Below are 27604 nucleotides of genomic sequence, written 5' to 3'. Positions count from 1 at the left end.
GCTTGGGGAAGAGGACATCAGCCCTTGTTTTACCAGCCATTCGGTGCTCAGGCCATGCGCTGTAAAGAGCTGTCGGTCTGAGGAGCAATAGTTCAGAGGCAGCCAGTTGTTAGACCGCCTTTGTCTTAAGGAAGCCACCCATTACCGTAGCGCCGTAACTCGCAGGGAGCCAGCTGTCAGAACTGTGGCACAGGCCACTGTGGGGTGGGGGGTGGGAGGCAAGGGGAAAAGAAACTGTCTGTGGCCAGATTCCCTTTTAGACACCTGAGCCTGACTGGCTTGGTAATCCGAGAGTTTTCATTCTCTTTCCGGCCCTGTGAAAAAGACCCCGGGGCCCTTCTTTGATATCCACCCTTGGATATAGACAGCAGGGACATCTCAGGGTTCTGCTTCTTTGGTTTGCAACTCCCTGGAAGCTGGGCTGGGTTGCGCAGCCCTGCGCTGCAGCTTGGCTGCAATGATCCAGCGCTCTGCTTTGAAATCTACCCCCTCCTTTTTTTTTTTTTTTTTTTTTTTTTTTTTAAACCAGGTATGATGATGTCAAACGTGATGCTGATGCTACAGTTACAGACACAGCCCCCGCTGGCGCAGCCTCTCTGATTCTCTCTGCCTCTCCGCGTCCAGCGCTGGGCTTTTTCAGACAAGTGCATCTGCTAACCAGGTCACATTTCAGCCACGACCCACCCTCCGTCAGTCACTGGAGTCAGACCGCAGGAGGAGGGCTGAGGAGGACCGCAGCGCCTCGCCAGCCAGCGGCGCGGTGGAGAGAAGGACATCAAATCCTGCAGAAGTCGAGACCCCCCCAGGTCCAAGCCCAGACCACGATGAACGCTCCGGGCTACGGGCGGCTGGCGCTGCCGCTGCTGTTCCTCACGGTGGTCGCCCTGGCTGAAGGCGACACCAAGGGGCTCAAGGAGGGTGAGACCCCCGGCAATTTCATGGAGGACGAGCAATGGCTGTCGTCCATCTCGCAGTACAGCGGCAAGATTAAGCACTGGAACCGCTTCCGAGACGTGAGCGGCGGGGCGCGGAGGGCCGGGCCGGGCGCGGGTTCCGGGAGGGAGGCGGGGAGCAGAGACCCCGAGCGCGCCGTGAGCCGCCACCTCGTGTCGGAGAGCCAGAGCCTCTCCGGCCTGCCAGGCTAACTGCGCCAAGAGTAAACAACACCGGGAGTCCTAACCCTGCGCCCTTCCCGTGTTCCCGTGGCCACCGGCTTTGGGACCTTCATTCCCGCAGCCTCCTGGAGAGTTCCAGGCGAGGACATGCTCCTAGGGCCCACCCTGGCGACAGGGTCTGCCCGGTGGCTTGACGCAGAACAGGGGTGCGGGATGCGGAGACCCGGGCCCGGGTTACTGCTGGGCCCCGCCTGTCCCCTCCTTGCCATCGGTTCCCCGGCCAGGCCCCTGCCGGGTTGGATGCTGCAGGCTGCACACACGAGCCTTGGCAGAGGCAGCAGGTCTGGGTGGGGCCGGCAAGGAAGGTAACGGCCGCCTGGGTGGGTGTCCTCCTTCCCCACCTTGGGCTTCAGAAGAAGGGGACCAAAGGCACAAGGAATGAGCGGTGACCAGATTTTGAGTTTAGAGCAGGTTCCCCCAACCCTTGTAAGAGATAGTGGAAGGCGTGTCCATAATGGGAGGAGGGAGGCACAGTGAAAATGCCCTAGGCCCCCTCGGGGTGGCCCCCAGAGTCAGGCTAGGGTCCTTGTACGCGACAACCTAGGCTGGCTTTCCTGGACCATGCTTGGCGAGGGAGCAAGGTTAGAAACCCAGGTGAGCCATCCTTAGTTCGGAGGGCGTAAGAGACAGAAGCAAGAGCCCCAGGAGCTGGGTTGGGGGCCCCTGGCGGATGCCTGCGGCAACCAGACTTAACCTTGGGCCGAGCTTTGCGGGTGGGGGTGGGGAGGAGGCTGCGGACCGGTCGGCGCCGCAGCTCTGTTTACCCGCACCTGTAGATCAGGGAGGGAATAAGAGGCGCGTTCCCTCCCGCAGGGCGGCCGCGGCTGCGCCTCGCAGATGGTGGCGTGGGCAGGGGTGAGGAAGGGAGGGCGTGGCGCTCCTGGGCACCTCAGGAGGCGATGGGGCCGGGAGGGGGAGGGGGCAGGGGGGGAATGGGCTTGGAGATGTAGAGCGCTCCTCAATGTGGCAATGTGGCTCTAGCTGACTCCCTGACCTCCGAAAGCCTCTTTTTGGACTCTTATTCCTCATTTCCCAGAATCTCTCATCCTAGTAGAAGACAAGTCACACCATGACTGCTGTCCTCACTTCTTAAACTTCGAGCATCTACAAGTTCTCTAGATTTTTTTTTCCTATTCAACAGTTTAATTCTGTTTCAGAATAAAGAGCTTGTTTTAATACTGTAAGGTCCACTGCTGACATGGCATGCTGCGGGTTGTTACTGAGAAAACAGATGCCCAATGACCCAGAAGGCTAGGGGAGCCCGGGAACGCATTCTGTCAGAGCATGTATAACTGGTATTTACAGTTTTTCTTTTTGGAACCGGACTGGGGTATCTGTCTAGACATTATTTCTTTTAAACACACATAGGGCACCCAGCTACACTATGAGAAGAGGCAGAGATTCGGATGGTTTGTTGTTGTTGTTGTTGTTTTCAAAGTCAAACTGACATGATTTCATTTGTAGAGGGAAGGAGCAACCAACTTTGTCCAGGTCCCCAGGCTATGCGGGTCCCAAGGACCACATAGTGGGCCTTGACCTCCATCTTTGCCCCCACCAGCCTAGAGAGCCTGCAGCCCAGCAAGGCCTTCACCAGGCACCTGCAGGACCAGCCCAGATTAGCGCAGTCCCTGTCACAGTCTGCAGTCCAGCAATGAGGGGGCAGCAGCAAGCTGGTCCTTCCAGAAGGAATCCATGTGTCACTGGTCCAAGCCTCCCTCTGACTCTCTGGCTGCTTGATCTGCCTGGGACTAGTGAAGGTCAGAGGGAGAGAGAATCAGAACCGTGAGGGTTTAAAAATAAAAGGTTCCTTTCCCTTCTCTCCATCCACCTGCTTCCAGCAGCCAACACAGTGGGTGCCAATAAAGGCTTGACTGGCTTGACCCCCAGCTCAGGGCTGCCCACCTGTCTCCCTGTATTGGTGCCACCACCACCCCCTTCAGAAGAAAGATACTAGCATTAAAATAGCAGGACTAGCGCCTGCGGGATTCATAGAGCCTGCACTGATGGTGGAGAGGGGGTATTTCTGCCTTGAAAACTCCAATTTTCTCTAAAGCCCCATTTTGGGGAGCCCTGGCTGCAGGAGGATGGGGTCAGAGAGAGAAGTAGGACAAAGAGGATGAGGCAGGAGGGCGTGGCCTTGTGGGAATCTGTTGGCAGCTTCTACTGAAAGGCAAAAAGGAGGCTGCTAGCTCCCAGCCACTGCCTTGCATAACTGCAGCCATGCAGTGTGAATGGCGCCTCCTGGAGTTGTGTGGTGCACAGGTTGTACTTAGAGGGACTCTGCCAGTGCTGCGCCCACTTCCCATCCTGCCCTAAGAGCTCGGGGCCTCCAGTCAGACACTGTAACCCAGATCTTTACATCTATCTCCATCTGGTCAGCTCTAATGAAAAATAGGGAAACATCAGCTCTTTGTGAGAGAAAAAGGAATTTGGGGGGAGGTCCCTGAGGGTTGAGCTTGACCCTGGTTCATAAGTCATCACAGATAGCACAAGGCCTCCCGTGGTGGGCTGTTCTTAGGAACAGGCTCCAGGGCACCAGTAACATGGATGAGGGGCTGTCTCATTGAACAGTTCACCGATGAGTGGGGAAGATGGAGGAGATCATGTCAGAGGGGCCAGAGGAGGGAGAGGCTTGGAAGGATGGAGTTGGCTGGGTAGGGATGGCCTTCAGATTATGGTTCTCTGTGTGAGTAATAGGATTATCAGAAAGACAGGCTTTGTCAGTAGGGTAATCCTCCCCTTCAGTGGGCACAGGGCCTTCACATCCTGGGCCTGTAGGTCTTTCCTAATGCCCACTGCTCTTCTCCTAGGGAGGAGTGGATTCATGATGGAGTAGCTAGGAAGCTAGTAGGCTAAGCCTGGCTCCATGGCTTGAAAGTTCTTTACCCAGGGCAGTCTTTACGCTTTTTATGAGTCCTGGTCTTCAATGCTCTCATACCCAAATTCACCCCCTGCAGAGCTGGGTCAGACTTGTCTATGGGTCTTGGAACATGCAGGGCCTCATGGATATGGGCACTTGAGAAGAGAAAGCCATTACACTGCATCTCCAGGGCTGGCTCGAAAGAGCTTGGCTGGGAAGAACCGACTGTTCTCTTTCCTCTTGGCTCTTCTCTGCTTTGCACTCCACTTCCATTAAATTTTAATTATATTTGTGAGTGTCGAGCACAGTGCGTGGCAGCCAGAGGCACACTGTTAATCTGTGTTGAGCTGGAGATGGCGGTGAGCCTTCCCAATATGCATTGTCTCTTGTGCTCCTCCACAACCCGAGAGACAGTTGTCGCTTGGTCATCTACCCTTGTATGGTCAAAGAAACCGAGACACGGGGCCATCGAGGTGTCCTGTTTGGGGATCCACAGCTAGGAAATGGCAGGGCTTGTATTTTGTTGTTTTTTCCCTCTGAGACAGACTCAGTATCCCAGTGAGGGATTACAAGCTTGCAACTCTGTGCCCAGTTTCTTCAGTGCTGGGAATTGAACTCAGGCCTTTGTGCATACCAGGCAAGCACTGTACCAACTGAGCTGTGTCCCCAGCTCCAGAACTTGGAACCAGGTTCTATAATCCAGCTTTGTTTTTAGGACATCTGGCATTCCTCAATTCATTAAATGGGGGGGGGGGAGGAAAGGTCAACTGTAATGAGCCAAGTGTCCCCTGGCTAGTGTCCTATCAGCTTTCAAGGCCGTCCCAGGAAGGAGCAGCATCTCCTTAGAAGGATGACAAAGACCCAGTGTTGTCAGCCTGACACCAGCCCATTCTCCAACCTGGCCTGGAGGGACAGGGAGTGCAGAGTTATAGGATAGCTTGGACTGGGTTCAGGTTCTTCCCACAAGATGCCAAGCATATCATACCAGCCCTCTGAGCCCCGGCTTCAGATTGGGAGGCTGGCATGAATGTACACCAAGGAAGCTTCTTGCCCCAGGAAGAAGGGCATCCCCTGTAGGCCACCCCTGCCATACAGAAAGCATTGGGTGAAATGTTGTCTTTGGCGCTGGATCACAGCCTGCCTTGTTCTTCATGTCAGGGATGATACAGTGCCTTGATTACTTCCCTCATCTGCTATGGTTCTGAGTATGTGCATCCTGGGCTTCATGGGTGATCCCAGAGGCTGCAGAGCAGGGGGTCGGGATTTTTTAATGTATTGGCTGTGTGCTAGTCTCATATCTTTGTGCACACCAATAGGCCAGCGACATGGAAAAGCTGCAAAAGGGCTCCCAGATGACTGTCCCCTCCCGTTTCCAACCTCTAAGCCAGTGTGAGTGTAGGGACAATCTGTGCATATGTTGTGAGGAGGTGTGGGTTTGTGAGAACCCAAAAGTGGGTCAGAAGGGATTCTATAATTTAGGTTGGGAGCAGGCCAGGTCCTTCACTGGCTTCCTCCTCCACCCTGATTTCCAACTCTGGAGGGCTGGCATCTCTAGAACAGGGCAGCATGGTGATGGATTTGAAGGGCCAGCAGGACGCTGGACCTGGGTAGAGAGGGATAGAAGAGGCTTGCTGCTCGACCAGGCTACAGGATGCTCCTCTAGACTCCCAGCCGTTTCAGGGAGACAGAAGCCCATTCCACCTCATACTCCATGAGGTCAGAGCTGTCTGAAGAATGGGAGAGCTCTGTCCTGCCTCAGGTCTCAAGGACCCGGGCAGAGTGCTCTGTTTCTCTTCCTACTGGGAAGACAGATTAGCTATGTGACCCCAAGGCAGCTACTTTGTCTTTCTGAACCTTGATCTTCTCATTGGTTTAATGCACAGACTAATAAAGATGATCCGATCTAAGAGTTCAGTGGTTCCAGGAAAAAGACACAGGAGCATACCTGTTTCCCCCCCCCCCCCCAGTGGGTAGGAAGTCTTGGAGTCAAGGACAGGCTTTTCTTTTCCTCCTGAGGAAGGGTCTATGACTGAGCAATAGGCTTTCTGGCACCTCAGCACACCCTCTCCACTATTTCTCTCTATGCAATCCTGGCTGTCCAGGAGCTCACTATGTAGACCAGTGGCCTTGAACTCACAGAGATTCTCTTGCCCCTGCCTCCTGAGTGCTGAGATTAAAGGTGCCTGGCTCCTCCACTATTTTTATCTGCTACAAATGCCATAGATGGGCACACATCAGCAGCAAGGCTTTACCTCTTACAGTCCAGAAGGCAGGAGGTCCAAGATCAAGATGCCGTGCATACTGTCTGGCAAGGGCTGCCTTCCAGTGCTGGTGGCTCTGGCCATGTCCTCATGCAATTGAATATGTCTTTCCCTCTTCTTTAAAAAAAAATGTTTATGCTATCTTATGTGTATGGGTGCTTTGCCTACATGTGTGTCTGTGAACCACACGTGTGCCTGGAACTGGAGTTCCAGATAGCCATGAGCCCTCAGGTGGGTGTGGGAAATGGAATCCAGGTCCCCTGGAAGAGCAGCCAGTGAGTTCTCTGTCTTGGCCCTTTTGCTCTTTTCTCCTGTGGACTCTGATCTCATCACTAAGTGCCCTGTCCTAATGACCTCATCTAAACCTAGTTACTTCCTAAGGTTGTCACTTGACCCAGTACCACCCCACATTGGGGTTTAGGGTCTCTGTATATGAGTTTGGAGTGGGGCAGACCCCAAACATGTAGCCTGTAACATAGTCTCTTCCTGTCTCTCCCAGGAGCCTTGTGGGTCCATATGAGGACTATGGATAGGGAACACCTAAGTATAGGTCTAGGCCTGGATACAGAGTTCCGTTAGTTTGTTTTCTGAGTAAGGGTGCCACATATTCTAGGTTAGATTCAAACTCACTATGTGGCCAAAGTGGACCTTGAACCAATCCTCTTGCCTCAACTTCCTGAGTGATGGGATTATGGGTAAGTGCACTCAGGATGCAGAGTTTGGGTATCACTGTGTCTAACTTTCCTAAGAAGACATGGGCTCAGCTGTGGTTCTAGGGTGAGCTAGTCTCTGACAGCCCATCTCCCCCCTTTCCTCACTATTCATTGGCTGCAGGCTCATTTGGCACTTGTGGGCGCCGCCTCGGGGCAGCACTGTAGCTTGGATCTCAAGGGCTCTCCTGTTGAAGCAGTTACTATGTTTGTCACTTTTCTCTGTAATTGTAAGCCCCTCGGGGCAGGACCTGGAGACACTGTTCAGAGTGTTGTAGGTGCTCCACAGAAATGCTCACACAGTGGAAATGTGATGGCCAGGCAGGGTCCCACCCCTTCTCACCATCCTCAAAATTCCTACTGCTCCTTGCTAACTACAGCACCATGGGCTCAGGCCATGAAGGTGAGGCCGGGAAAGCACTCTAGGCTGGGCTGTTTATTTTTCAGAGTGATGAGGACGTAAGGAAAAATGATCCCCATTCTCTTTATCCTCCAGGTCCCTGGGCCTGTGTATCTGTGCTTGGCTGAAGGTAGCTTCCCACCTTTCCTGTCCCCTGGCTCCCTGGCACGGGCCTGGGGACATGGTGGAGAGGATGAAATTATTCACTTTTTTTTTTTCTCCTATTTTGTTCTCATTTCTTCATTTGAAAGACCCGGAAGAGTAGAACCCGAGGACCTCACCAGCTCCCAGTCCCCACATCTTATCTATGAAGAAAGAGGTCCCAGAAGCCAGGCACCCCAAGACCCTCTCTGCTCTAGTGGTCTAATGTTCTTCCACACTAGACCCGTGACCATATTTCCTCAGCTCATGGCTGGAGTCTTCCTCAGTGATCTCCGAACTACAACCTTGATTCATCCCTGGTGGTCCAGTAGGGAAACCAAGGCCCTGAGATAGTTCAGATAGAGCCCAGCCCAGCATCACCTCTACTACCCCTTCACATACAGCAGGGGCCCCTGCTAGAGTCACAGGAGGTCATGCTCTGGCCTTATCTGGCATTGGCAAGGGCGTTGGTGCAGGAATACCTGAGCCCAGGCCAGGCTCCAGGCATCCAATGAGAAGCACATTTTTTACCTTTGGAGGAAATTCCTGAGAGGGGAAAAGAGGTGTGGGGGCAGAGGAGTGGCATCTCCCAGATTCCTGTATCGTCTGATTGCCCAGGCCTCACACAGTGGGCACAGCCCTGTGAGAGAGAAGCAGGTGTTTAATGATACCCCCGCCCCAGGCAGCCCTCCCTTTCGCTGAGGCAGAGACTGTGCCAGGCAATCTAATCTCTCCCCTCCTCAACTCTTTCCGTGGCTGCATCTTGGGAATGACAAGAGAAGGTACCCCATAAGTCCCTCCCCCAACTCTGGGCCTTTCCCAAGGGAGAGGGACATTCCTGCACCAGTTACAGTGGGTTCTGGAATGAAGTGAAATGATTGTTAGATACCAGGCCTCTTGGAGCTTAGGCGAGACCTGGCCCACTTCAAGTTATAGAGATTCTTCATCTATTAAGAAAACGAAAACAACAGCAGCAACAACAAAAGCCCTAACAGAATTACAGAAGCTGAGGTTTCTGAAGTTCTTATGACAGGTTTCTGCTGTCCTGTGAATGGGCTGTGACAGTCTCCTCATTGAGAGATGATGGCAGAAGTCTGTGTTTGTGGCCCCTTGTAACCACCTCTGTCCCCATGCCGCCAGGTACATGCAGAGCTGGCTTCTATGGTCCCAGCTGATGTCTCATACGCAGAGCATGGCATTTACACCCACCCCCACCATGTCCTTCCATCTTGGTTCTGAGCGTTGCAGAGAGTGGTGAGAGCTCATCCCTGGTTCACAAATAAGGAAGTCGAGTCCCTCCTGGGTAGGTGACACTTGCCGGGCATCCAGTGGTAAGGCCAAGCTGGAAGCCAGCACCCTGACTCCACCCTGGGCCTCAAGGGGTCAGTTTCCTTACCACACTGCTGAAGAGAGAGGGTGGATGTCACCTGTAAAGTCAGGGTCTTGGAGGGCAATTCTCTGCTGGGTTCCTTCCCTCTTCCTCTGCCCCCAGCAAATGGAAGGGATTGGGTTAATTCAAGCTGTGAAGTGAGCTGGTGATTTGGGGGCTAATTAAAATGACAGGAAGTAAACAGCTTCCAAAATACCCAGCATGTGCCCCCTAAGCCCACTAGGCCTGCGCACTTCGTCGCTCCCCCAGCTTGGCGCAGTGAGCCTGTCTCCATGGCAACTGAGCTGAGCTGCAGAGATCAAAGCAGGAGATGGGTTAGCTCCAAACCTGCAAAACCAGGGGTGGCTGAAGGGATTTCTGGAAAGAGCCTGGAGAAGGGAGCGCCCCCCCCACCCCCCAAATCTACCCCCTCCAATGCCATTCCCTCCCCCTCCGCCTCCCCCAGCTTCGGGACTCCTTGAAGCATATTGACATGGTAGGAGAAACTACCATTGGCCTGGAATAGGACTTCCTGGTTCTACCCAACCTAGGTCTTTTTTTCTGTTAACATTTATGGTGTGCTGTTTAGGGACATGGGTTTTGGGACCAGTATTCTGTCATGCAATTGCTGTGAGATCCTTCGTAAGTCACTTAACTCACAGAGCTTCTGTTTCGTCACTTGAGAAATGGAGATTCTCAGCAGTAAGTTTCTCTTAGGGCTTCTGTGAAGAGTAAACAAGGCAGGGAGTGGAAGGTAGTTAGCATAATGCTTCCCCAGTGGTACTTGGTGTAAAGACGGTGGCTGTCGTTATCACTGTGTACTGGGTGCTGGGTAGGGAACGCTGAACTTTATATGGTATCTTCCCTTAAGGGATATAAGGCAGGGAAGCAGAAACAGTGACATTGCTGGGTGTCACCAGAGCAACACTTGGACTCTCCAAGGTAGGATAACCAGGCAAGGGTAGGGTTTGGGAAGATGATGCTGGGCCTGGGCTGTGACAGACAACCAGCTGGTCTGGGGTCAGACGTGAACACCTGTGCCAAGTGCAGGAGGCAGCTGTGCAAAGCCACGGCCTGCTGAGAGATCCCCGGGTGGACACTGAGCTAGGTGGTCAGACACAGATGAAAAGATGAACCTTCCGGAAGTGTCAGGGAACCCCCGGGGAGGGTTTCTAAATGTAACTAACATTTACGGTGATTTTTTTCCCCCTTTCCTTTAAAAGCCATATACGTTAGTTGCAGAAAAAATTCGAAGATGGGGGACAGCAAAAAGATGCTAAGTGTTTTCTGCATCCCTACCCATCGGAGGAAACATCTTGTTAATACTCTGATAGGAATGCTTTTCTTTTACCCTGTCTGTTCCTCTGTCCACCTACCCTTCTAACTAAATGAGTGCAGCGAACTGCTCTGGTAGTTAAAAAGGGGACATGATCAGGAAAAAAGGGACAATTGGCCACTGGCCAGGGCAGGGTGACTGCAAAGCCAACCGGGGGGTGGGCATTCTGCAGGGATTTAAGCTCAGCTGTCTTGATGGACTGGTGTGGTAGGGGAGGCAGAGGAGGTGGGGAAGGAAGTGAGATGGCTTGGAGAGGGTGGTGTGAAGCTCCCTCAGAGGGAGGCTGCTCTTTCCCTCCCCCGGGCTCTGGTAGAAATCAGAGGGCATAAGCACAGTACCAGAAGACACACAGCTGTGGGGAGTATAGACTTGAGCCCTAGCCTACTGGCTGTCTAGAGCTTGACCAAAACCAACACATGTGACTGCAGCGGTCCCTGTTGGGCATCGGGAGACCTACTGTGACCCCTCCTGTGACCCCCAGCTCATGAAGTGCAGGGAAGAGACCTGAGCTTTTGTGGATGAGTGGTGTTTTAAGAACACAATCCTGGCTTGCAGCCTTTCCCCCCTGTGTCTCTCTTCAAGGCAGGGAATGGTGATGCCAGGCCTGCCTCTTACCGTCTTCTGCCCAGTTGTTCTGTTTCTCTATCCCCCTAAAAATGAATTTTCTCTTTTTTTTTAAAATTATTTATTATGTATACAGCATTCTGCTTCCATGATATTTGCACTCCAGAAGAGGGCACCAGATCTCATAAAGGATGGTTGTGAGCCACCATGTGGTTGCTGGGAATTGAACTCAGGACCTCTGGAAGAGCGGCCGGTGTTCTTAACCTCTGAGCCATCTCTCCAGCCCCGAATTTTCTCATTTTTAATGGTGTTGTTGCAAAGTGCTTGGGAAGGACTTGTTTCTTATTTTATTCATTTAAAGAGACAGGGTCTCCTATGTCCTAGGGTCGTCTTGACCTCGCCATGTAGCTCATGATGACCTTGAACTTCTGATCCTCCTGCCTCTGCCACCTCTGGAATGCTGGGATCCTAAGTGAGCAACCACACCCAGTTTCTGCACTCCTGGGGGTGGATCTTGGGGCTTCCTGCATGCTGGGTGAGCACCCCACCAACTGAACTATAGCCCCAGCCTGGGAACTTACTTCAAAATCACCATTCCTTACAAACACAGTGCATTCATACATTCCAGAAGCTTTTCTCACCTGTCTGCTATGTGATCCTACTGAGTGCACTAGGCAGGGAAAACAGGCATGTCCCTCTATCAGTGTAGAGCTCTGGGTACCCATTCATCTTCCCTCTGCTCTGGCTCCTGCTGCGGAGCACTGGAATAAGGCTCACAAAACCCTGTCAGGTGAGGGTGGGTTGTAGCAGAGCCGTAGGGCATCCTCTTTCCCAAGAAGACCCAGGTCTGATCATTTCTCACAACCTCTAATAAGCCCACATGGGTACCATAAATAGACACGTTGCAGGAAGGGTGTAATTCCCAGTTAACCACAACCATCTTCATCGGCTTGTAGATGGTACCGGCTACCCCCATCGGACTTCAGTGTTTCCCCATTTCCACCATTTCCCTGCTGCCTGCAAGATGCCTTTGTCACCTGTCCATGTGACCCCCTTTGGAGAGTGATTCTTCTCCCATCCCCACTGGACTCTTGCTCTTCAGCAGGGACCCCTCTTCCTGCAACTTCCAGGGGCCCCTCACCTTTCATCTCTGTCCCCCATTCTGCACCTAAATCTGAATTTCTTGTTGACAGAACAGCTTCGATATCGGGAGTGGTCCTCTCAGAGAGGCCAGGAGTGTGCCTGAAGTCCTAGCAAGGGAAAGCTGGGACCCTGGGTAACTGCAGGGCCTCCTGTTCTCATCCCCCTGGCTGGGTGCTTCTCCCCTCCCAGGAGTGAGGGGCTAAGATGCAAGGGATTCCAGCCCCTCCCCAGCTGTGCATGGCAGTGGGGTTGCAGGGCTTAGCTGGATTCTGGAATGTTGCTCCTATCCAGAAGGGCCTCCTCTGTCCCTCTCTGTCCTCCTCTGTCAGATGGAGGCTACCCCCTCTTTGGGGTGGGGCACGGCATGGGTGGATTCTTCAAGCCCTCCCCACCATCACTTGAGTTTCTAATCAGACATTCTTGGCCTCAAGCTTTAAAAAGCCACTCTGTACTGAGTCCCAGGATTCTACCTATAGTCTAGCTGGAGTGGGTTCCAGCTGAAGTATATGAGTGGGCTCCAGAGCCCTTAGAGGGTGCCCCCGAGTGGGAAGATCGTAGATCACCTCTCCACTCCAACGTTGGACTGGGTGGGTGTTGAGAGCACAGCTCTTGACAGTAAGGACAGCCAGCTCACACCTGCTTCCCAAATCCCGGCTAATCACAGCATCCTCTGCTTGAGACAGGGTCCACAGTATGTAGCCCAATATGTATCCTGCGGCCTCAGCTCTGACTGCTGAAATTATAGACATGCCACACCATGTCTTAACAACCAGATCCCCACCCTCTTCTCAGGAAAGAATGGGAGCAGCAGGGGATGATCCCCGACCCCAAAGAAGCTGGTGCCTGCTTCTGCCTCAGGCCTGGTAATCCTGGCTGACCTCAACTACTTGGCCATTCTCAGCCCATTTCCCATCTCTGATAAAGGAGGATTCCGGCAGAGGACCCCTACCCCGAGGTGCTGTTGGAAAATGGCTAGAACTGAATTGTCATCCTTTGGCCCCTGGTCGGGGGTGGGGTGGGGGGTGACATTCATCCTGTGGCCTCCAGAGCAAGCCCTGAGCTTTGGGCCCTGCTGATCTCTCTCCTGTCTGACCCTGAGCCCAAGAGCTGGGAGACACTTGGCTGACTGAGCATGTTGTGGGGTCCAGGGTGAGGAGCACTAAGGGGTAGGGGAGAGGCCAGATGGGAGAGACACAGAGAGAGCGAGAGAGGCAGGCAGAGCCATCCTAAGAGCCAGACCCCTCCCTCCCAGGGAGCCTGTTCCTCTCGGGGCCCCTCCCTCCTCTCCCACCCATCCCTTAATACCTTCCCTGTCTATGGAAGAGGCAGGAAGGCTGTGCTGAGTGTGAAAACTGGAGGCTGTTCACAGCAGTGGGGTCTGCTGCTTCATTTCTGGATGCAAACCATCTGGCACCGGTGGATGGCCTTAAGTGCCCCCGTGTTCCTTCATGTGCTGTACATCTGTATGTTCACTGTACATACCCATGCCAGTGAGGAAGGTGTATGTGTACACATGACTGCATGAATGTGTGCACTAGTGCGCACGCACGCGTACACACACTACATGCCCCTAGGCATACATGTGTACACCTAGGTAGGTCTGAACAAATGGCCCATTTATTTTGACTATTGCCTGTTTGGCTCTTCTGTGGAAGCCTTCATCCCCATTGTCCTGCTGCCTGCCGATTTCCAGAGGAGGCTTCCAAAGCCCTGGCGTCTCTTCATTCTGTGTCCTTGTTCCCACTGAGGTTGGGGTCTCCTGTGACACCAGAGCCACATGCCTTCTCCTTCTCAGGCCCATGTCACCCCCACCCCTGACATCTCTGACAGAGGTATGGCAAAGATAAGGATGGGTTGCAGGTAGCTAGCTGTATGTTGCTTCTCACCGGTGTCCCAAGCAGAGAAGGCTGGTGGCTGGCTCTCAGTACTAAAATCCTCCAGGGTCCAGAAACTGCTCCTACCTGCCTGGCAGAGTTTCTTCCAGACACCCTGGAAACTGTTTAGTGATTTTCAACCCCAAAGGGCAAAGAGAGGAAGCTAAGGGAAGTAGATGGGAAGCTTCCTGCCTCTGGCCAGGCTGGGGTCACCGGGCCATGGGACAGAAAAGAGTGGGAAGGTCTCCAAGGGCCTTGGGTCTCAGAGACCCTGTGATGTAGTGGGAAGAGAGGGCTATACCTGGCAGCGGAGATCTGGTTCAGTGAAGGTGTGATCTGAATCAGCTGATTGCCCATCTCTGAATATCCTTGTTTCTTCCACCCAAGAAGGGTTGGCTCGCGTGACCTGGGAAGACCTTTCAGGTTCCCTGGTCCATGATAACCAGGGAAGCCATCATCACTGGTGCTGTTGTCCCCTTCCCAGTGTTCACCATCTGGGCTCTGCCAGCTTTCCTACAGCTTAGAAGAGAGGGCTCTTCCTCACACCTCCCTCACAGGGTGGGCAGGTGACAGCAGGGTGCCTGCCAAAGAAGGGGCTACAGGGAGAATCTGGGTGCTATTTCCCAGCTACCCAGGGCAGAGGCACGAGAAACACCATTCCCAGGCAGTACAGCCCCCTCAGACATCTGCCTTGGTGGCAGGGCCAGGATTGGACTGGGGTTTGTTACCCTTTCTAAACTATGGGCCTTGCCTTGCAGCTTCCAGAGCGTAAATTTTCTGTGATGAAGATATGGGAATAATGGCCTCCAAATAGTGTTTGCTGGGTTTAGAGACACAATCCAAGGAGGCCTTGGGACTCATGGTCTGAGGGTGGGCCTCACAGTGAAGTCCCTCCTTTCTCTTTCTTTCCCCTGCTCATTTCCTGTGGATTGGATGGCGCCCTGTCTCCAGGAAGTAGAAGTGAGTACAACCCAGGCCTCACCCCAACTGTTTCCTCTTCCTTTGCCAGCACCAATGTGGGGTGGAGAGAAGTGTGGGAGAGACTGGAAAGCATTCTAGGGTACCAAGAGTGGGGAGGCTATGGGCAGTGGCCTGGGTGGTGGAATTCATAGCCCAGACCTCTCTCATCCTGGTCCCTGAATTTGAGATGTGACTGGGTCCTTCCTTTCTCCCACCCCTCTATCCCTTCCTAGGATGACTACATCAAGAGCTGGGAGGACAATCAGCAAGGCGATGAAGGTAGCATGTCCCTTCCAGGTGTATGTGGGAGGGGTCTCCCACCCATGGGACTGGGAGAGCGATGACTGCTCTGGGCCTCTTTGAACAGCTGGCACCTTGGGTACAGGACTTGAAGTCCTGAACTCTGGCTACCGAGGGCTGCTGGGGCAGCAGTTGGACTGGGGATCCTGGTTCTCCTAGGTGGTCAGTGTCCCAACCTTGTGTCCCCACAGCCCTGGACACCACCAAGGACCCCTGCCAGAAGGTTAAGTGCAGTCACCACAAGGTATGCATCGCCCAAGGCTACCAGCGGGCCATGTGCATCAGCCGCAAGAAACTGGAGCACAGGTGAGTGACAGGAGCCCCAGAGGGGGCTGTTTTGCTCAGAAGGCGGGGCTCCCCGACCCCCTCCTTACATATTAGGCACCTACTGTTGGAAAACACATCGCTCACAGGTTAGTGACTCAGAACAAGATCAAGTTCTGATTGTTTCCGAGGGTCAGGGCACCCAGGATTGGTCCTATTGGTTTGGTTGGTTCTGGCTCAGGGTCTGTGATAAAAGAGGATGACTTTCCCTCTGAGGTCCTGATGGTCACCAGCATTGTGGGCAGGAAAAGACGTGGTCTTTGAAAGAACTGGAAGGAAACAGATTCCCACCTTGAGAGATCTTTTGGTTTTGTTTTGGTGTCAGACGATTAAGGAGAGGATATCTGTGCAAGTTTGAATTTCAGAGTTCCACAGAGACACAGAGAAAGCTGGGCCTGGAGTGACCCCCTTCCCACTTGTCTCCTGGCTGTTGTTGGGAAGTGTGAGTGGTGTGAATTTCCAGTTACCAGAAACCTCCATAGGGAGGTTTGGGTGCCCTCAGCCTTATGGCAACTGGCTCTCCATAAGTGGAGACAAAGTGGAGAGAAAGGAAGTGTGTGTGTGTGGAGACAGAAAGAGAGAGACAGAGAGAGAGAGAGAGAGAGAGAGAGAGAGAGAGAGAGAGAGAGAGAGAGAGAGAATGCCACATCTCACCAAAACAAGACCTAGGGAGTCACAGCTCCTCCCTGACCAGGTGTCCTGTGTGTCTAAGACAAACAGGTTAGACCAGGCAACCCAAGTCCCCTGTTCTGACATGTGGGGGTTTTACAGAATATTGAAGACTGTAGTTTCTAAGGCCTATGGAGCAGGAGGCATTTGGGATTTGTGTACCTACTCTCCCATTTTGCAATGTTCATGAAAAACACAACAGTAACTAACCTGGTGGTTAGACAAAAGGATTGTGTGTGTACACCAGGCATGGCCCATGACCTCAGCTTTTGTTGACCCCTCTTGCAATCAGACCTCTCTTTGCTCCCAAGTGAGGGTCCATGTCCTGCCCAGTTGGTCCATTCTTAGGAGCTGGGTCTGACAAGGGAGAGGACGGGCATAGGTGGGTGAGTGGTCGCTGGACAGGAGTCTTGTCAGAAAAGCTCTGGTGGGCCTTCAGCCAGCTCTGTTCCCTTTACCTCTATCCCCACGTCTTCCCCGTCCATTCTCACAGGATCAAACAGCCCTCTCTGAAACTCCACGGAAACAAAGACTCCACCTGCAAGCCCTGTCACATGGCCCAGCTCGCTTCAGTCTGTGGCTCAGATGGCCATACCTACAGTTCGGTGGTGAGGAGCCTTGGTCGTGTGTGAGGTGGAGGTGGGGTGTACCCAGTGCCAGGGAAACAGAGGGACCACTGACTGACCTCCTGAAGAGTTCCTAGGATTGATTCGGGGCTGGGTCAGTGTGTTCAGGGCAGCTGTTCAGCCCTGGCCAGGGTGATCCGACCTTGGGCAGATGGAGGGCAGGGAAGAGACATGAAGGGATGTTTGGGCTAATGGGTAATGCGTGTGGAGTAAGCCAGGGAAACGTGCACAAAAGTACTCAGAGCCATGGATGGAAGCTCATTGGTCAGTTTTGCTAGGGAGAAGGACTTCCACACTGACGTCTCCATGCTTGACAGCCAGCATGGGGCGATGTGGGCAGGGCACAGGCTCCATCAGAAGGTGTAGGGAAGAACCTTGGGAGGGTACAGACTCCTACCTTGTGGAATTTTGAGAAGATATTTGTGGATGCACCTTTACAAACTTTAAGAGTTTCAAGGACACATAGGCTCTGGTTAATAATGTTTCTAGAAGTGAGAAGCTAGGGTTGCTTAACTAGCATTGAGTTGAGGAGACCCCTCCCCCTTTTTCTTCTATTTTTGTGTGCGTGCGTGCGTGCGTGCGTGCGTGCGTGCGTGTGTGTGTGTGTGTGTGTGTGTGTGTGTGTCTGTACACACACACATAGACACACTCAGGTTGATGTTGGGACTCCTCCATTGTTCTTCCTTCTTAGTTGTTGGTTAGGGTTCCTCAGTGAAACAGAAACTCCTGTGATATTGCTAGTCTTGTTAGCCACATTGTCCTGGGGGATCCTCTGTTTCTGCCTTCTGAGGCTGGACTTACAGATGGGCCCCATGCCTTCCTGCTATTCACGTGATTTCTGGGGGGTCTAAATTCAGGTTCCAATGCTTGTATGACAAGCACTTTAACCATGGACTGCCTCCCCAGCCCTGGGGAGAGCCTTTGGGTTAGCATAAAATGTAGGTCCTTGCTGAGCGGGACATGGTGGCGCACGGCTTTAATCCCAGCACTTGGGAGGCAGAGGCAGGCGGATCTCTGTGAGTTCAAGGACAGCCTGATCTACAAAACAAGTATCAGGACAGGCTCAAAAGCTAAAGAGGTCCTTGCTGAGGGTGTGGTCACAGGGTGGGGAGGGGAAGAAAGAGAGGAGAGAAGGAAGAATAGGTACAAGGATGCATGCAGGAGCCATGGAGCTTACAAAGAAACTAGAAGGAGACAGGAGAGAGGAGTTGGGAGGAAGAGGGGAAGGAGAAAAGAGACGGGGGCAGATGGGGAGGAGGAAGAAGCTGTATCCCACACGAGAGGGATACGTGTGGGCAGGAAGCTTCCGGGAAAGGTCCAAGAGCTCTGGCTTCCACCTTAAACTCATGGCCCTAGACACAGGCCTGGGCCTCCCTTGGCCTTGCTGTCCTCTAGCAAGCACAAAAAGCCTGTGGTCCTTCCTTCTGGAGTGATAGAAACCCCCAGGGCCCCTGGCTGCAGGACCCATAGTTGAGCCCCTATCACCTAGCCTGAGCTCTCTCGTGCAGTGTAAGCTGGAACAGCAGGCATGCCTGAGCAGCAAGCAGCTGGCAGTGAGATGTGAGGGCCCCTGTCCCTGTCCCACGGAGCAGGCCACTACGTCCACCACCGATGGCAAGTCAGGTAATCACCCTTCAGGACCGTAGGATAGTTTGCAGAATGGGAAGGAACAATTGGTCATAACAGGGAAAGGTGTTGGCACCTGTGGAGTTTGGTGTCCTGGTGACCTAGAGCAGGACGCTGGGGCTTTGTCCCTTTTCTTTTCTCAGGGTGTTGGGGAAGTGGGAGTGAAGACACTAGTCCTTCCACAAGGAGCCTGCCTAGACTGAATGGGAGGGAGAGGCAGAGCAAGCTGTAGGGTAGGGGATTGGTGGTGGGAAGAGAGGAAGCCCCTCCTCCCTTCTCCGGTTCCCCTGAACATTGCCCAGCCTCGGTTTCTGCTTCACCCCGTCCCTCCTCGAACCTCTGCTCTGTTCTGCACTGCAGAGACCTGCACAGGACAAGACCTGGCTGACCTGGGGGATAGACTCCGCGACTGGTTCCAGCTCCTTCGTGAGAACTCCAAGCAGAATGGCTCAGCCAGCAGTGCAGCCAGCCCCACAGGTGGCATGGGGACCAATGCTCTGCCTGGGATGGGGTGGGGTCAGGGAGACAGGAAGGGGCCCAGCAGACAGATGTGCACAGGTGTGCCCCTTCTTGTCAGATCACGAGTCTATGATGTGAACCCCTAAAGAACTTCATCTGGAAGAAGGGAGGTTGGCTTCAGCTATGACATGATGTGGGTACAGGAGCTTTTTTTTTTGAAATAATTTATTCATATTTATGTGCATTGGTGTAAGGATGTCAGTTCCCCTGGAACTGGAGTGAGAGACAGGTGTGAGTTGCCATGTGGGTCCTGGGGATTGAACCTGGGTCCTCTGGAAGAGCAGGCAGTGCTCTTAACTACTGAGCCATCTCTCCAGCCCCTGAAGAAACATTCCCAAGGGCTTATGAAATGGGCTTAAGTGGTTCAGGTATAGTTCTGTGTAGGGGTAGAGGCAAAAGCCCTTGGCTGTTGTTCATTTTCTGTACCCTGAGGTTAGGTTCCAGGTTAACCTGAGTCTGAACAGAGGTCGGGCTGAGAAAGATGTGGGGAGATGGATGGACAGACAGCAAAGCATACCTGAACCCCAGTCTCCTCCCTAGGCCTGGATAAGAACCTGGGGGCCAGTTGCAAGGACTCCATCGGTTGGATGTTCTCCAAGCTGGACACCAGTGGAGACCTCTTCTTGGACCAGACAGAACTGGCTGCCATCAACCTGGACAAATATGAGGTCTGCATTCGCCCCTTCTTCAACTCCTGCGATACCTACAAAGATGGCCGGGTTTCTACCGCTGAGTGGTGCCTCTGCTTTTGGAGGGAGAGTGAGTATGGCCCTGTGGTTCTCTGGCACTGGCCTCCTTTCCGGGGGTGCTCAGGCCTAGCTCCAGCCCAGGTAGTTGAAATAGTTGCCTCTTGATCACGTGCTTGGGCCCAGAGTCTTACCAGCCCACCTCCTTGCTGTATCTATCTGGTCTTCGCTCACCAATAAGAACCCAGGGCAGCTGACGCTTAGCTCTCTCCCTGGGCAGGCTCCCAGGTGGACTGGATTTTGTGGGCACCTGAAGCTCGTGCACTTTTGAAAAAAGATAATAAATGTGGGGGCTAAGGGCTGGTTCCGTGGGTAAGGCATTTGTGCTGTTGACCTGAGCTCCTGCCCCAGAATGTACATAAAGGTAGAAGGAGAGACAAACAAAGTTGACCTCTGACCTTCATATGTACAATACAGTATGCACATGCCTGCCCTCTCAAATATAGGAGCACATACACATGTACACATACACCATACACACAGGATAAACACACAATTATGAATGTGAAGATTTGGGGCCCAGTGGGAGGTTCTCAGAGTGGAAGACACATTAGCTTTTCAGTGACTCCCCTTCTGAAGGGCACACCTACTGTGCCCCAAACAAATGGTTATGTAAGTTGTTGTTTGCGCAAATACACATGGGAAGACATTCTTTTATGTTTGTTTGTTTGTTTATTTATTTATTTATTTATTTATTTTTGAGATAGGGTTACATATACCCTAGGCTGTTCTGGAACTCACCATGTGTCTGAAACCATCCTTTCCTGTGGTCCCCAAACCATCCTTTCCTATGGTTCCCAATGCTGGGATTTCAGGTATAGGCCACCACACCCAGCTTTGGCTTTTATTTGTAAGTCTTTCATCTTTTCGAGGCAGGGTATCATATAGACTAAGCTGTCTTAGAAATCACTCTGTGTCCCTTGAACTTGTGATCCTCTTGTTTGCCTCTTCTGGGCTAGGAGCACCATCACACCTGTTGCATGCATGACATTTGTTAGCTGTGAATGCTCAGAGCCAGAACTGGATGTGTGCTTAGAAATCACCTAGGCCAAGGGCAAATGATGGGGAATTTGTGATCTCAAAGGGACAAGTGAGCCGACTGGCAAGCAGCTGGAGTAGGCCCAGTGTTTGCCTCCCTGCCCACCGTATGGGAAGCATCAGCCACCAAAGGCTGAGACTTGGCTAGGGCTCCACCATACAATAGTTTGGGGTCCCAAACAAGTGACCACATGTTTGTGAGTTCACTTCCTGTATCCTCACTGGGAGGTAACAATATTAACCCAGAGGCAGTGGTGAGCACAGAGCTGTGGGAGTCACGCATCCCTCTGTGGTGCAAGGCCCCACGAGCAGTCTTTGTCTTCAGTGTGCTGACCAGCCTCCCTGCTGCCTGTGCTCTCCAGCCTGTCCACTCCCCAGGCTCTTGATGTTCATCCTGTCCCTTCTGCATGTGCAGAAGGTTTGAACTGTTGGGTTTTACTATTCTGCAGATCTCTGGTTTAGAAGACCAGGGTTTCCCCAAGGGCTCAGACAGTAGAGGTGAGCCACCGGCTATTTTTAGGCCTGGGAGTTAAGTCTAAGTTTTGTTTTGTGTTTGTCTTACTTAGGGTCTCTATTGCTGTGAAGAGACACCATGACCACAGCAACTCTTATAAAGGAAAACATTTAATTGGTGCTGGCCTGCAGTTTTAGAGGTTTAGTCCATTATCATCATGTCAAGAAGCTTGGTGGCATGCAGGCAGAGAAGGGGTTGAGAATTCTACATCTTGATCCACAGGCAACAGAAGGAGACTGCATGCCACTCTGAGCATAGCTTGAGCATATAAGACCTCAAAGCCCATCTCCAACAAGGCCACACCTACTCCAACAAGGCCACACCTCCTAATAGTGCCACTCCCTATGGGCCAAACATTCAAACACTTGTGGTCATATCTATTCAAACCATCAGTGCTTTTGATTTGGTGTTTTTTTGTTTTTTGTTTTGTTTTGTTTTGTTTTTGAGACAAGATCTTACTATCTGGTTCTGGCTGTCCTGGAACTGTCTATGTAGACCAGGCTGGCCTCAAACTCACAGAGATCCACCTGCCTCTGCTTCTGCCTCCAGAGTGCTATGATTAAGGCATGCACCACCACACCCAGCTCTCTTTTGAATTTTTTAAAACTCATCCTGTGAGTGTCAAAACCCCTAGAAAACCCTGGGATTCTTAGGATCCTTAGCTGTAGTGGCCTCCCTTAGACACTGGTAGTTTTCAGCCATCAGAGCCCCTACACTGACTTGAGGATCTTATTGGGGTCTGTGCAGACCCTGGTGTGGTCTGCTGTGAGCGCTCAGGTATTTTATTTTGCAGAGCCCCCACAAAGGCTTTTAAGTTTAGGGGTGCTTTCAACACCATGGGTCAACCCTAAGACTGCTTCTCTCTACAGAGCCCCCCTGCCTGGCAGAGCTGGAACGCACACAGATCCAGGAAGCAGCCAAGAAGAAGCCAGGTGAGGAGTGGTGCAGAGGAGGAGGTTAGGAGGGCTGCTGGGAGTTCCCTTGAGGCCCAGAGATGCCAACTACCCTGCTTTATGGCATATGATGAACCTACAGGAAGGACCTGACCTAGGACCACACAGGAAAATGCTCTTCTTGGTTTCATGGGCTTGGTAGGCAAGCGTCTCCTCAGCTGCCCCTCAAGGAGTGTGTTTAAGCACTTTATGGCTATCTAGGCCACTGCTGGAGAAGCCTCTGCTTGGATTCATTGTATCGGATATTTGTCTAAGGCTGGAGTGGAGCCTCTCCATGGGAGATGCTCACTCATGTTCTAAAGGAAAGCCCTGGAGAGATGGGAGAGCTACCCAGCCTAGGTGAGAACTGATGGGCAAGGCAGACAAGGTTCTTGGCTAATGAAGGCCTTTGGACAGACTAGCCATGGGAATGCTCAGCACACAAATCAAAACACCAAGGGAATTCCCAACTCAGACTGCTGTGTAGGGACTGAGGGACAATGCAGATGGGCATAAGCCTCCCGAGAGAGGTCAGCAGAGATCTTTCTGGGGGACTACTAGTCTTGGAATGTTAGGAACTGGCTTGTCTCGAGGGAGGAAAATAAGCCAGACACATACACTGACAGAATCAGGAAAAATCTTGAGGTCTCCAAAAAAACCAAAACAAAAAAACCAAACAACAACAACAACAAACAGCAGGAAAGGAGGTGATGTTGAGGGCATAGTGGTCCTGAGAGGCGGGCACACAGCACAGGCCTTGTAGCTCCTTGAGAGTCACTTGACTGGGCTTATGAGACAGACACATTAAATGAACATACAGCCCCCAAGCAAGCATAGGGTTGTGCTGACTGGGTTCACTGGCCTCCAGCCCTAGAGAGGAAGCTACTCTGCCATCCATTCCCTGAAGCATGTCCCTGTGTCTTAGGCTTCCCGCTCTAGAGTGCCTCAACTCACCCTGGCTGTCTCTATGGCTCTTATCCCCCCACGTAAACATCTCAGAAAATGTCTAGTGGATAGTTTAGGGACCTGAGAGAAACAAGCGGGCCCTGAGGAAGGTAGAGAATCCCTACACTCCTAGCTGGAGATAAGCCAAGAGTGGGATCCAGCTTTCTAACATGACGAGGACAGAATGTCCTACAAGAAGAAGGCCATGGAACCCAAGAAACAACAGCGGTCAATGGCACCCTTGAAGTAGCCTGTGCATATGATTTAGGGACATTTGGGAAGGGAGATCTGTGCTTCCAGTCAGTAGTGCTGGAAGAAACAATCCCTGAATGTCTGATTTCTTGGGGTGGGGGGTGGATGAGTGTCAGTACCATGCTGGCCAGGTTCTGAGGCTATCTGGGCTTCTGCTCACACACGAGACTCCAGAGCCCACCCTCAGGTGTTCTAACCCTCAGGTGTCTTTATCCCGAGCTGCGATGAGGACGGCTATTACCGGAAGATGCAGTGTGACCAGAGCAGTGGTGACTGCTGGTGTGTGGACCAGCTGGGCCTGGAGCTGACCGGCACACGCATGCATGGGAACCCTGACTGTGGTAAGAGCTGGTGGCTCTGGAAGCCTCCTGAGAACCTGCTCCTGGGTTCCGTGGGGCAGGACCCCTGGCTGAAAGTAGACACGGTAGGTTCCTTACCAGCCTTCTGCTTGTTCCCAACAGATGACATCGTGGGTTTCTCAGGGGACTTTGGAAGCGGTGTCGGCTGGGAAGATGAGGAGGAAAAGGAGACAGAAGAGGCAGGAGAGGAGGCTGAGGAGGAGGAGGGTGAGGCTGGTGAGGCAGATGATGGAGGCTACATCTGGTAGATGGCCCTCAAAGGCCTCGGCAGGCCAGGGTGCCGATGGCCAGAGAGACAGGCCAGAAGAAACCTGGACGACAGCAGGCAACTTAGCAAATGGATCCGGAAGTCAGTGTGAAGGACCCTGGCTCCAGCGGGGAGGATTGGAATGGAGAGTGTGACATGTGTGACTGGTGTGTGTGTGTGTGTGTGTGTGTGTGTGTGTGTGTGTGTGTGATGTGCTAACAGATGTGTTCATGCTGCTCATAGCAGTGAAATACCCAAAGGCCCCTTCCTCCTCGTAGTTATTTTCTTCTCCTTTGCTGTTGATTTTAAAATGCACACATGTATACACTAATGGGCCAAAATCAGCAAAATGAGATGCCCCTGATCCTGTTCCTCAGCTCAATACCTGCTATTCCTCCATGCTCAGTCAGTGCTACCTTCCCCTGCCCCTTCCTGCCTTTCTTCCTCTATCTTCTGAGGTCAAAGAGAGGAAGCAGGGGAAGCTGTAAGTTGGGTAACCTCCCCAAATCAGGCTGATCTGATGTGAAAGCCGGCCATCTTCTAGTGATGATGGGCAGGACTCCGCACACAGCAAGGCTTACCCTTCTGGTATCTGAAGGACTAGTTGCAGATATGTCCAATCATGGCCCTTGGGCTGCATTTGGTTCAGGATAGCTATCAATGTGGCCCAACACAAAACTTACTTAAGACATGGGTGGGTTTTTTTTGGGGGGGGTAACTCAACCAAGGAGTTCTTGAGAGTCAACTTAGTAGATGACAATGCTCTATCACAACATCAAAAGGCTGGAAACACCTAATAGGTTATCTCTTAACTTATTCCCGGGAAACCAGAGATAGCTCAGAACAGGCAGAGGCAGTGATGAAGGGGAGGACAGGTCCTTCAATGCCAGACCTCAGAGTAACCCAGTCAGCACCTGTCACCTCACGGGCATCTAGGGTGCCTTCTTGGCAAAGGGGACTGTCATCATGGAGCTGAGCTTTGGTGCAGCCTGCTGTGAGGTCTTCCTGCTGCTCCCTCTGTCCCCTGGCTAGGGTTCCCCTTGTCCTAAGGGGCAGAGGACCAGAAAGCAGCATATGTGTGCCCACCTCCTTCCTGGCCCTCTAAGGAAATGGTCCCCACTTGCCCAGACCGATAGAAAGGTGTGTCCCAGTGACCCTGTGTGAGGAAGCAGTGGGAAGCTGCCATTTCCTGTACCTTGAGATAGTCCTGGAGGAGAGCCACCAAAACCACAATCCTCTCAACCATGGGATCTCCTCTGTCTCAAGGGTCCCCAAGACAGCCCTAGCAGAACTGCACCCCAAGCTCTGCTCAAAGTCCTTCGCACGTATGAGTAGAGAACAATGCATCACACTGGGCAGCTAGGCTCTGAGCCCGTACATCCCCATGCCCCCAAATCTCTGGACCCATGGGAGGTCCTCTCACCCAGATGCCCTATAGGGTTTTGTGTGTTTATTGTCTCGCATTTCTCCCTTTTCAAAAGAAATTTCTTAATATATTTGATGAAGAATTTCTTACTCGGACCTGGGCCTCTGATACCTTTTGGTATGCGCGCGCGCGCGCGCGCGCGCGCGTGTGTGTGTGTGTGTGTGTGTGTGTGTGTGTGTGTGTGTGTGTGAGAGAGAGAGAGAGAGAGAGAGAGAGAGAGAGAGAGAGAGAGAGAGAGACCTGGGGGCCACCCTGATGGCTAGGAGGGAGGCCTCCTGTGTGCTGGGGGTGCTGGGAGGCTGGACAGCTCTGGGAGCTCTTGTGCTGAGGCTTCCAGGCCAAGGCCCCGGTGTGGTTCTCCCGGGTATCCTGGGACACTGGCTGGATGCATTCGTTGAGAGTTGGTTGGACTCTGTGGAAGAGCCTCATCATCCTTCCCATTCCTTTCTGCCACCCTGGAATGGCCACCTTCTTTGTCATCTCCTGGGGGACATACAGAAATGCCACTAGGCTCCGTAAAGTGCTTCTCATTCTACAACACAGTTCCAACTCTCCAGGTGTCGCCTGATCCCATTCTCCTCCTCCTCTCCCTCTTCCTCAGGCTTCTGCCACCTTCCTCTGGTCCCTGGCTCAGTCACATCAGCCCTCTGCATTCCAGAAGCAGTCATTCCTTTTCCTCCTCCTCCTCCTCCTCCTCCTCCTCCTCTTCCTCCCCCCTCTTTTCCCTCCCCATCCTTCACTCCTCCCTTCTGCTTCTCCCCATCCTCCTCCTTTACCACACACCCCCTCCTCTGGCTGGAGTTACTTGAAACTTCCCGCTCTCGCTAGGCTGGAGTCTGATTCTTCCTCTGCCCCAGTTGGATTTCCAGAATGTTCCTGGGTAGCTGAGAAAGATTTTAGGCTCACCATGATGGGGAGGGGTACAGAGGAAGAAGCTCCCTCCCTATTTCTGCTCTGCTCAATCCCCCACCACCCTGGGTGTGTGTGTGTGTGGGGTGCAGGCTGTGCTCTGTGTATCCCAGGGCTTTCTGGTTGTGTATCTGACTTTGTAAATATGTTCCGTAGAAAGCAAAAGGGGTTGAACTCGCCTGTGGCAGGCCTGCAGGGGTCCAGAAAGCTTGCCCTTCTCTAGAGCCCCCATACTGCTTTTCACCTCACTGAGACTGAACCCCACAAAGGTAGGCAGAGCAGCTGTTCCTGATGGGATCGAAGGTCCCCAAGTGGCTTCTGGCTAAGCAAGCTTTGGGTTTCCTCAGGAACAAGGTCACAAGTTAGATCATTGTCAGTCCTGTGGCCTCACCCTTGACTAAGTTGCCTGCCCAGCCCCTCTTGGTCCGTCCTGCTCTCATTCCCTTACTGTGGGCAGGGGGAGTAGGGCTGTGTTGAAGAGTTCAGCCACATTACGGGAGAGCCACATCTTGCAGGGGCCCTGGCAACCTCCTGTGCCCCTGGGTGCTGGGAGGGATGGTGTAGGGCGGGGTAGGTTGGGGTCAGAGGGAATAAATGTGCCTTGAGAGTTCACTCAGAGGTCCCAGGAGTAATGGGGTGGAGCTTAGCCTGGGGAGCTCTGGCAGGAGGCAAAGTTGGTGAGAGACATGAGACATCTTGGCTTCCCCCCACCCCCGGTGTCCCACAGGGGTTGTGACCACACGTAATGGATGGGCACAGGTCCTTCCTTACCCCAGGCCCCCTGTTTTGGGTTGGCACCTGTTTGGCCTTTCTTGAACTCTGCTTCTGGCTTCCAGTTTCACCGCTGAGTAGGTGGGTGGGGTCTTTTGGTGTCATCTCACCCAAGCCTGAGCCCACAGCCCTGGGAGAGAATCAGGGGCCCATCTTTGACACCTGGGTCATGTTGGGCCTTCTGGCCTGCTGTTGTCCCAGAGAAGGACCTGGGGGGGGGGATGTGCAAAAGGAGATTCAAGACATCCCTAACAAGTCCCAGGCAGAGCACCCTGCTTCACAGCCCTCGTCCTACTTAAACTGTCTAATGTTCAATAACTGAGCTTAGAGTTAACAATTGTGGTCAAGTGCTTGGGTTCTGTCTGTAGCTTTAAGTGCTGACATTGTATCTCTCAGTAATTTAGATGTCTTTTTAAAAAAAAAAATGAACGTGTTAGACCTGTGTGTGCGTTGATGGGCACTCAAGCGTCCCGTGGGCTATCCCACTCTCTCCCCTTCCTCTGCGCCATTTCCCCTCAAGCCTTGCCAATCCCCACTTGCCTCCACCTGGGGCCCCTCACCTTGCCGTGCGTGCGTGGTCTTTATCTGCCTATTACTCAGCCTAGGCA

The 27604-nt window shown here is 52.8% G+C and overlaps 1 protein-coding gene across 3 annotated transcripts; it reads left to right on the top strand.

Annotated features, from left to right (window-relative positions):
* Positions 1 to 824: 824 nt before the first annotated feature.
* Positions 825 to 24610, top strand: Spock2 (SPARC (osteonectin), cwcv and kazal like domains proteoglycan 2). 3 transcript variants are annotated; one of them, XM_027388312.2, is made up of 11 exons: positions 825 to 1013; positions 14785 to 14793; positions 15027 to 15072; positions 15285 to 15399; positions 16580 to 16694; positions 18221 to 18335; positions 18699 to 18815; positions 19398 to 19616; positions 22025 to 22087; positions 23488 to 23625; positions 23746 to 24610. In XM_027388312.2, the coding sequence occupies exons 1-11, from the start codon at positions 825 to 827 to the stop codon at positions 23889 to 23891; spliced, it is 1272 nt and encodes a 423-aa protein (XP_027244113.1). In that variant the 3' UTR covers positions 23892 to 24610. The 3 variants fall into 3 exon arrangements, with proteins under 3 accessions (XP_027244113.1, XP_035308722.1, XP_035308721.1); XM_035452831.1 differs by having other exon boundaries at positions 18699 to 18818; XM_035452830.1 differs by lacking the exon at positions 14785 to 14793 and adding an exon at positions 8551 to 8558 and having other exon boundaries at positions 825 to 1020.
* Positions 24611 to 27604: the final 2994 nt, after the last annotated feature.

The sequence above is a fragment of the Cricetulus griseus genome (genome assembly GCF_003668045.3).
Source record: "Cricetulus griseus strain 17A/GY chromosome 1 unlocalized genomic scaffold, alternate assembly CriGri-PICRH-1.0 chr1_1, whole genome shotgun sequence".
Taxonomy (NCBI): Eukaryota; Metazoa; Chordata; class Mammalia; order Rodentia; family Cricetidae; genus Cricetulus; species Cricetulus griseus.
This window is presented reverse-complemented; position numbering and strand designations above follow the sequence as displayed.

Excerpts from the sequence above, each read along its gene's own strand:
- Spock2 (XM_035452830.1), top strand. The coding sequence starts at position 825 with ATGAACGCTCCGGGCTACGGGCGGCTGGCGCTGCCGCTGCTGTTCCTC. Across the intron at positions 19,617-22,024 it reads CCTCTGCTTTTGGAGGGAGA|AGCCCCCCTGCCTGGCAGAG; the intron begins GTGAGTATGGCC and ends TTCTCTCTACAG. Across the intron at positions 23,626-23,745 it reads GCATGGGAACCCTGACTGTG|ATGACATCGTGGGTTTCTCA; the intron begins GTAAGAGCTGGT and ends TGTTCCCAACAG.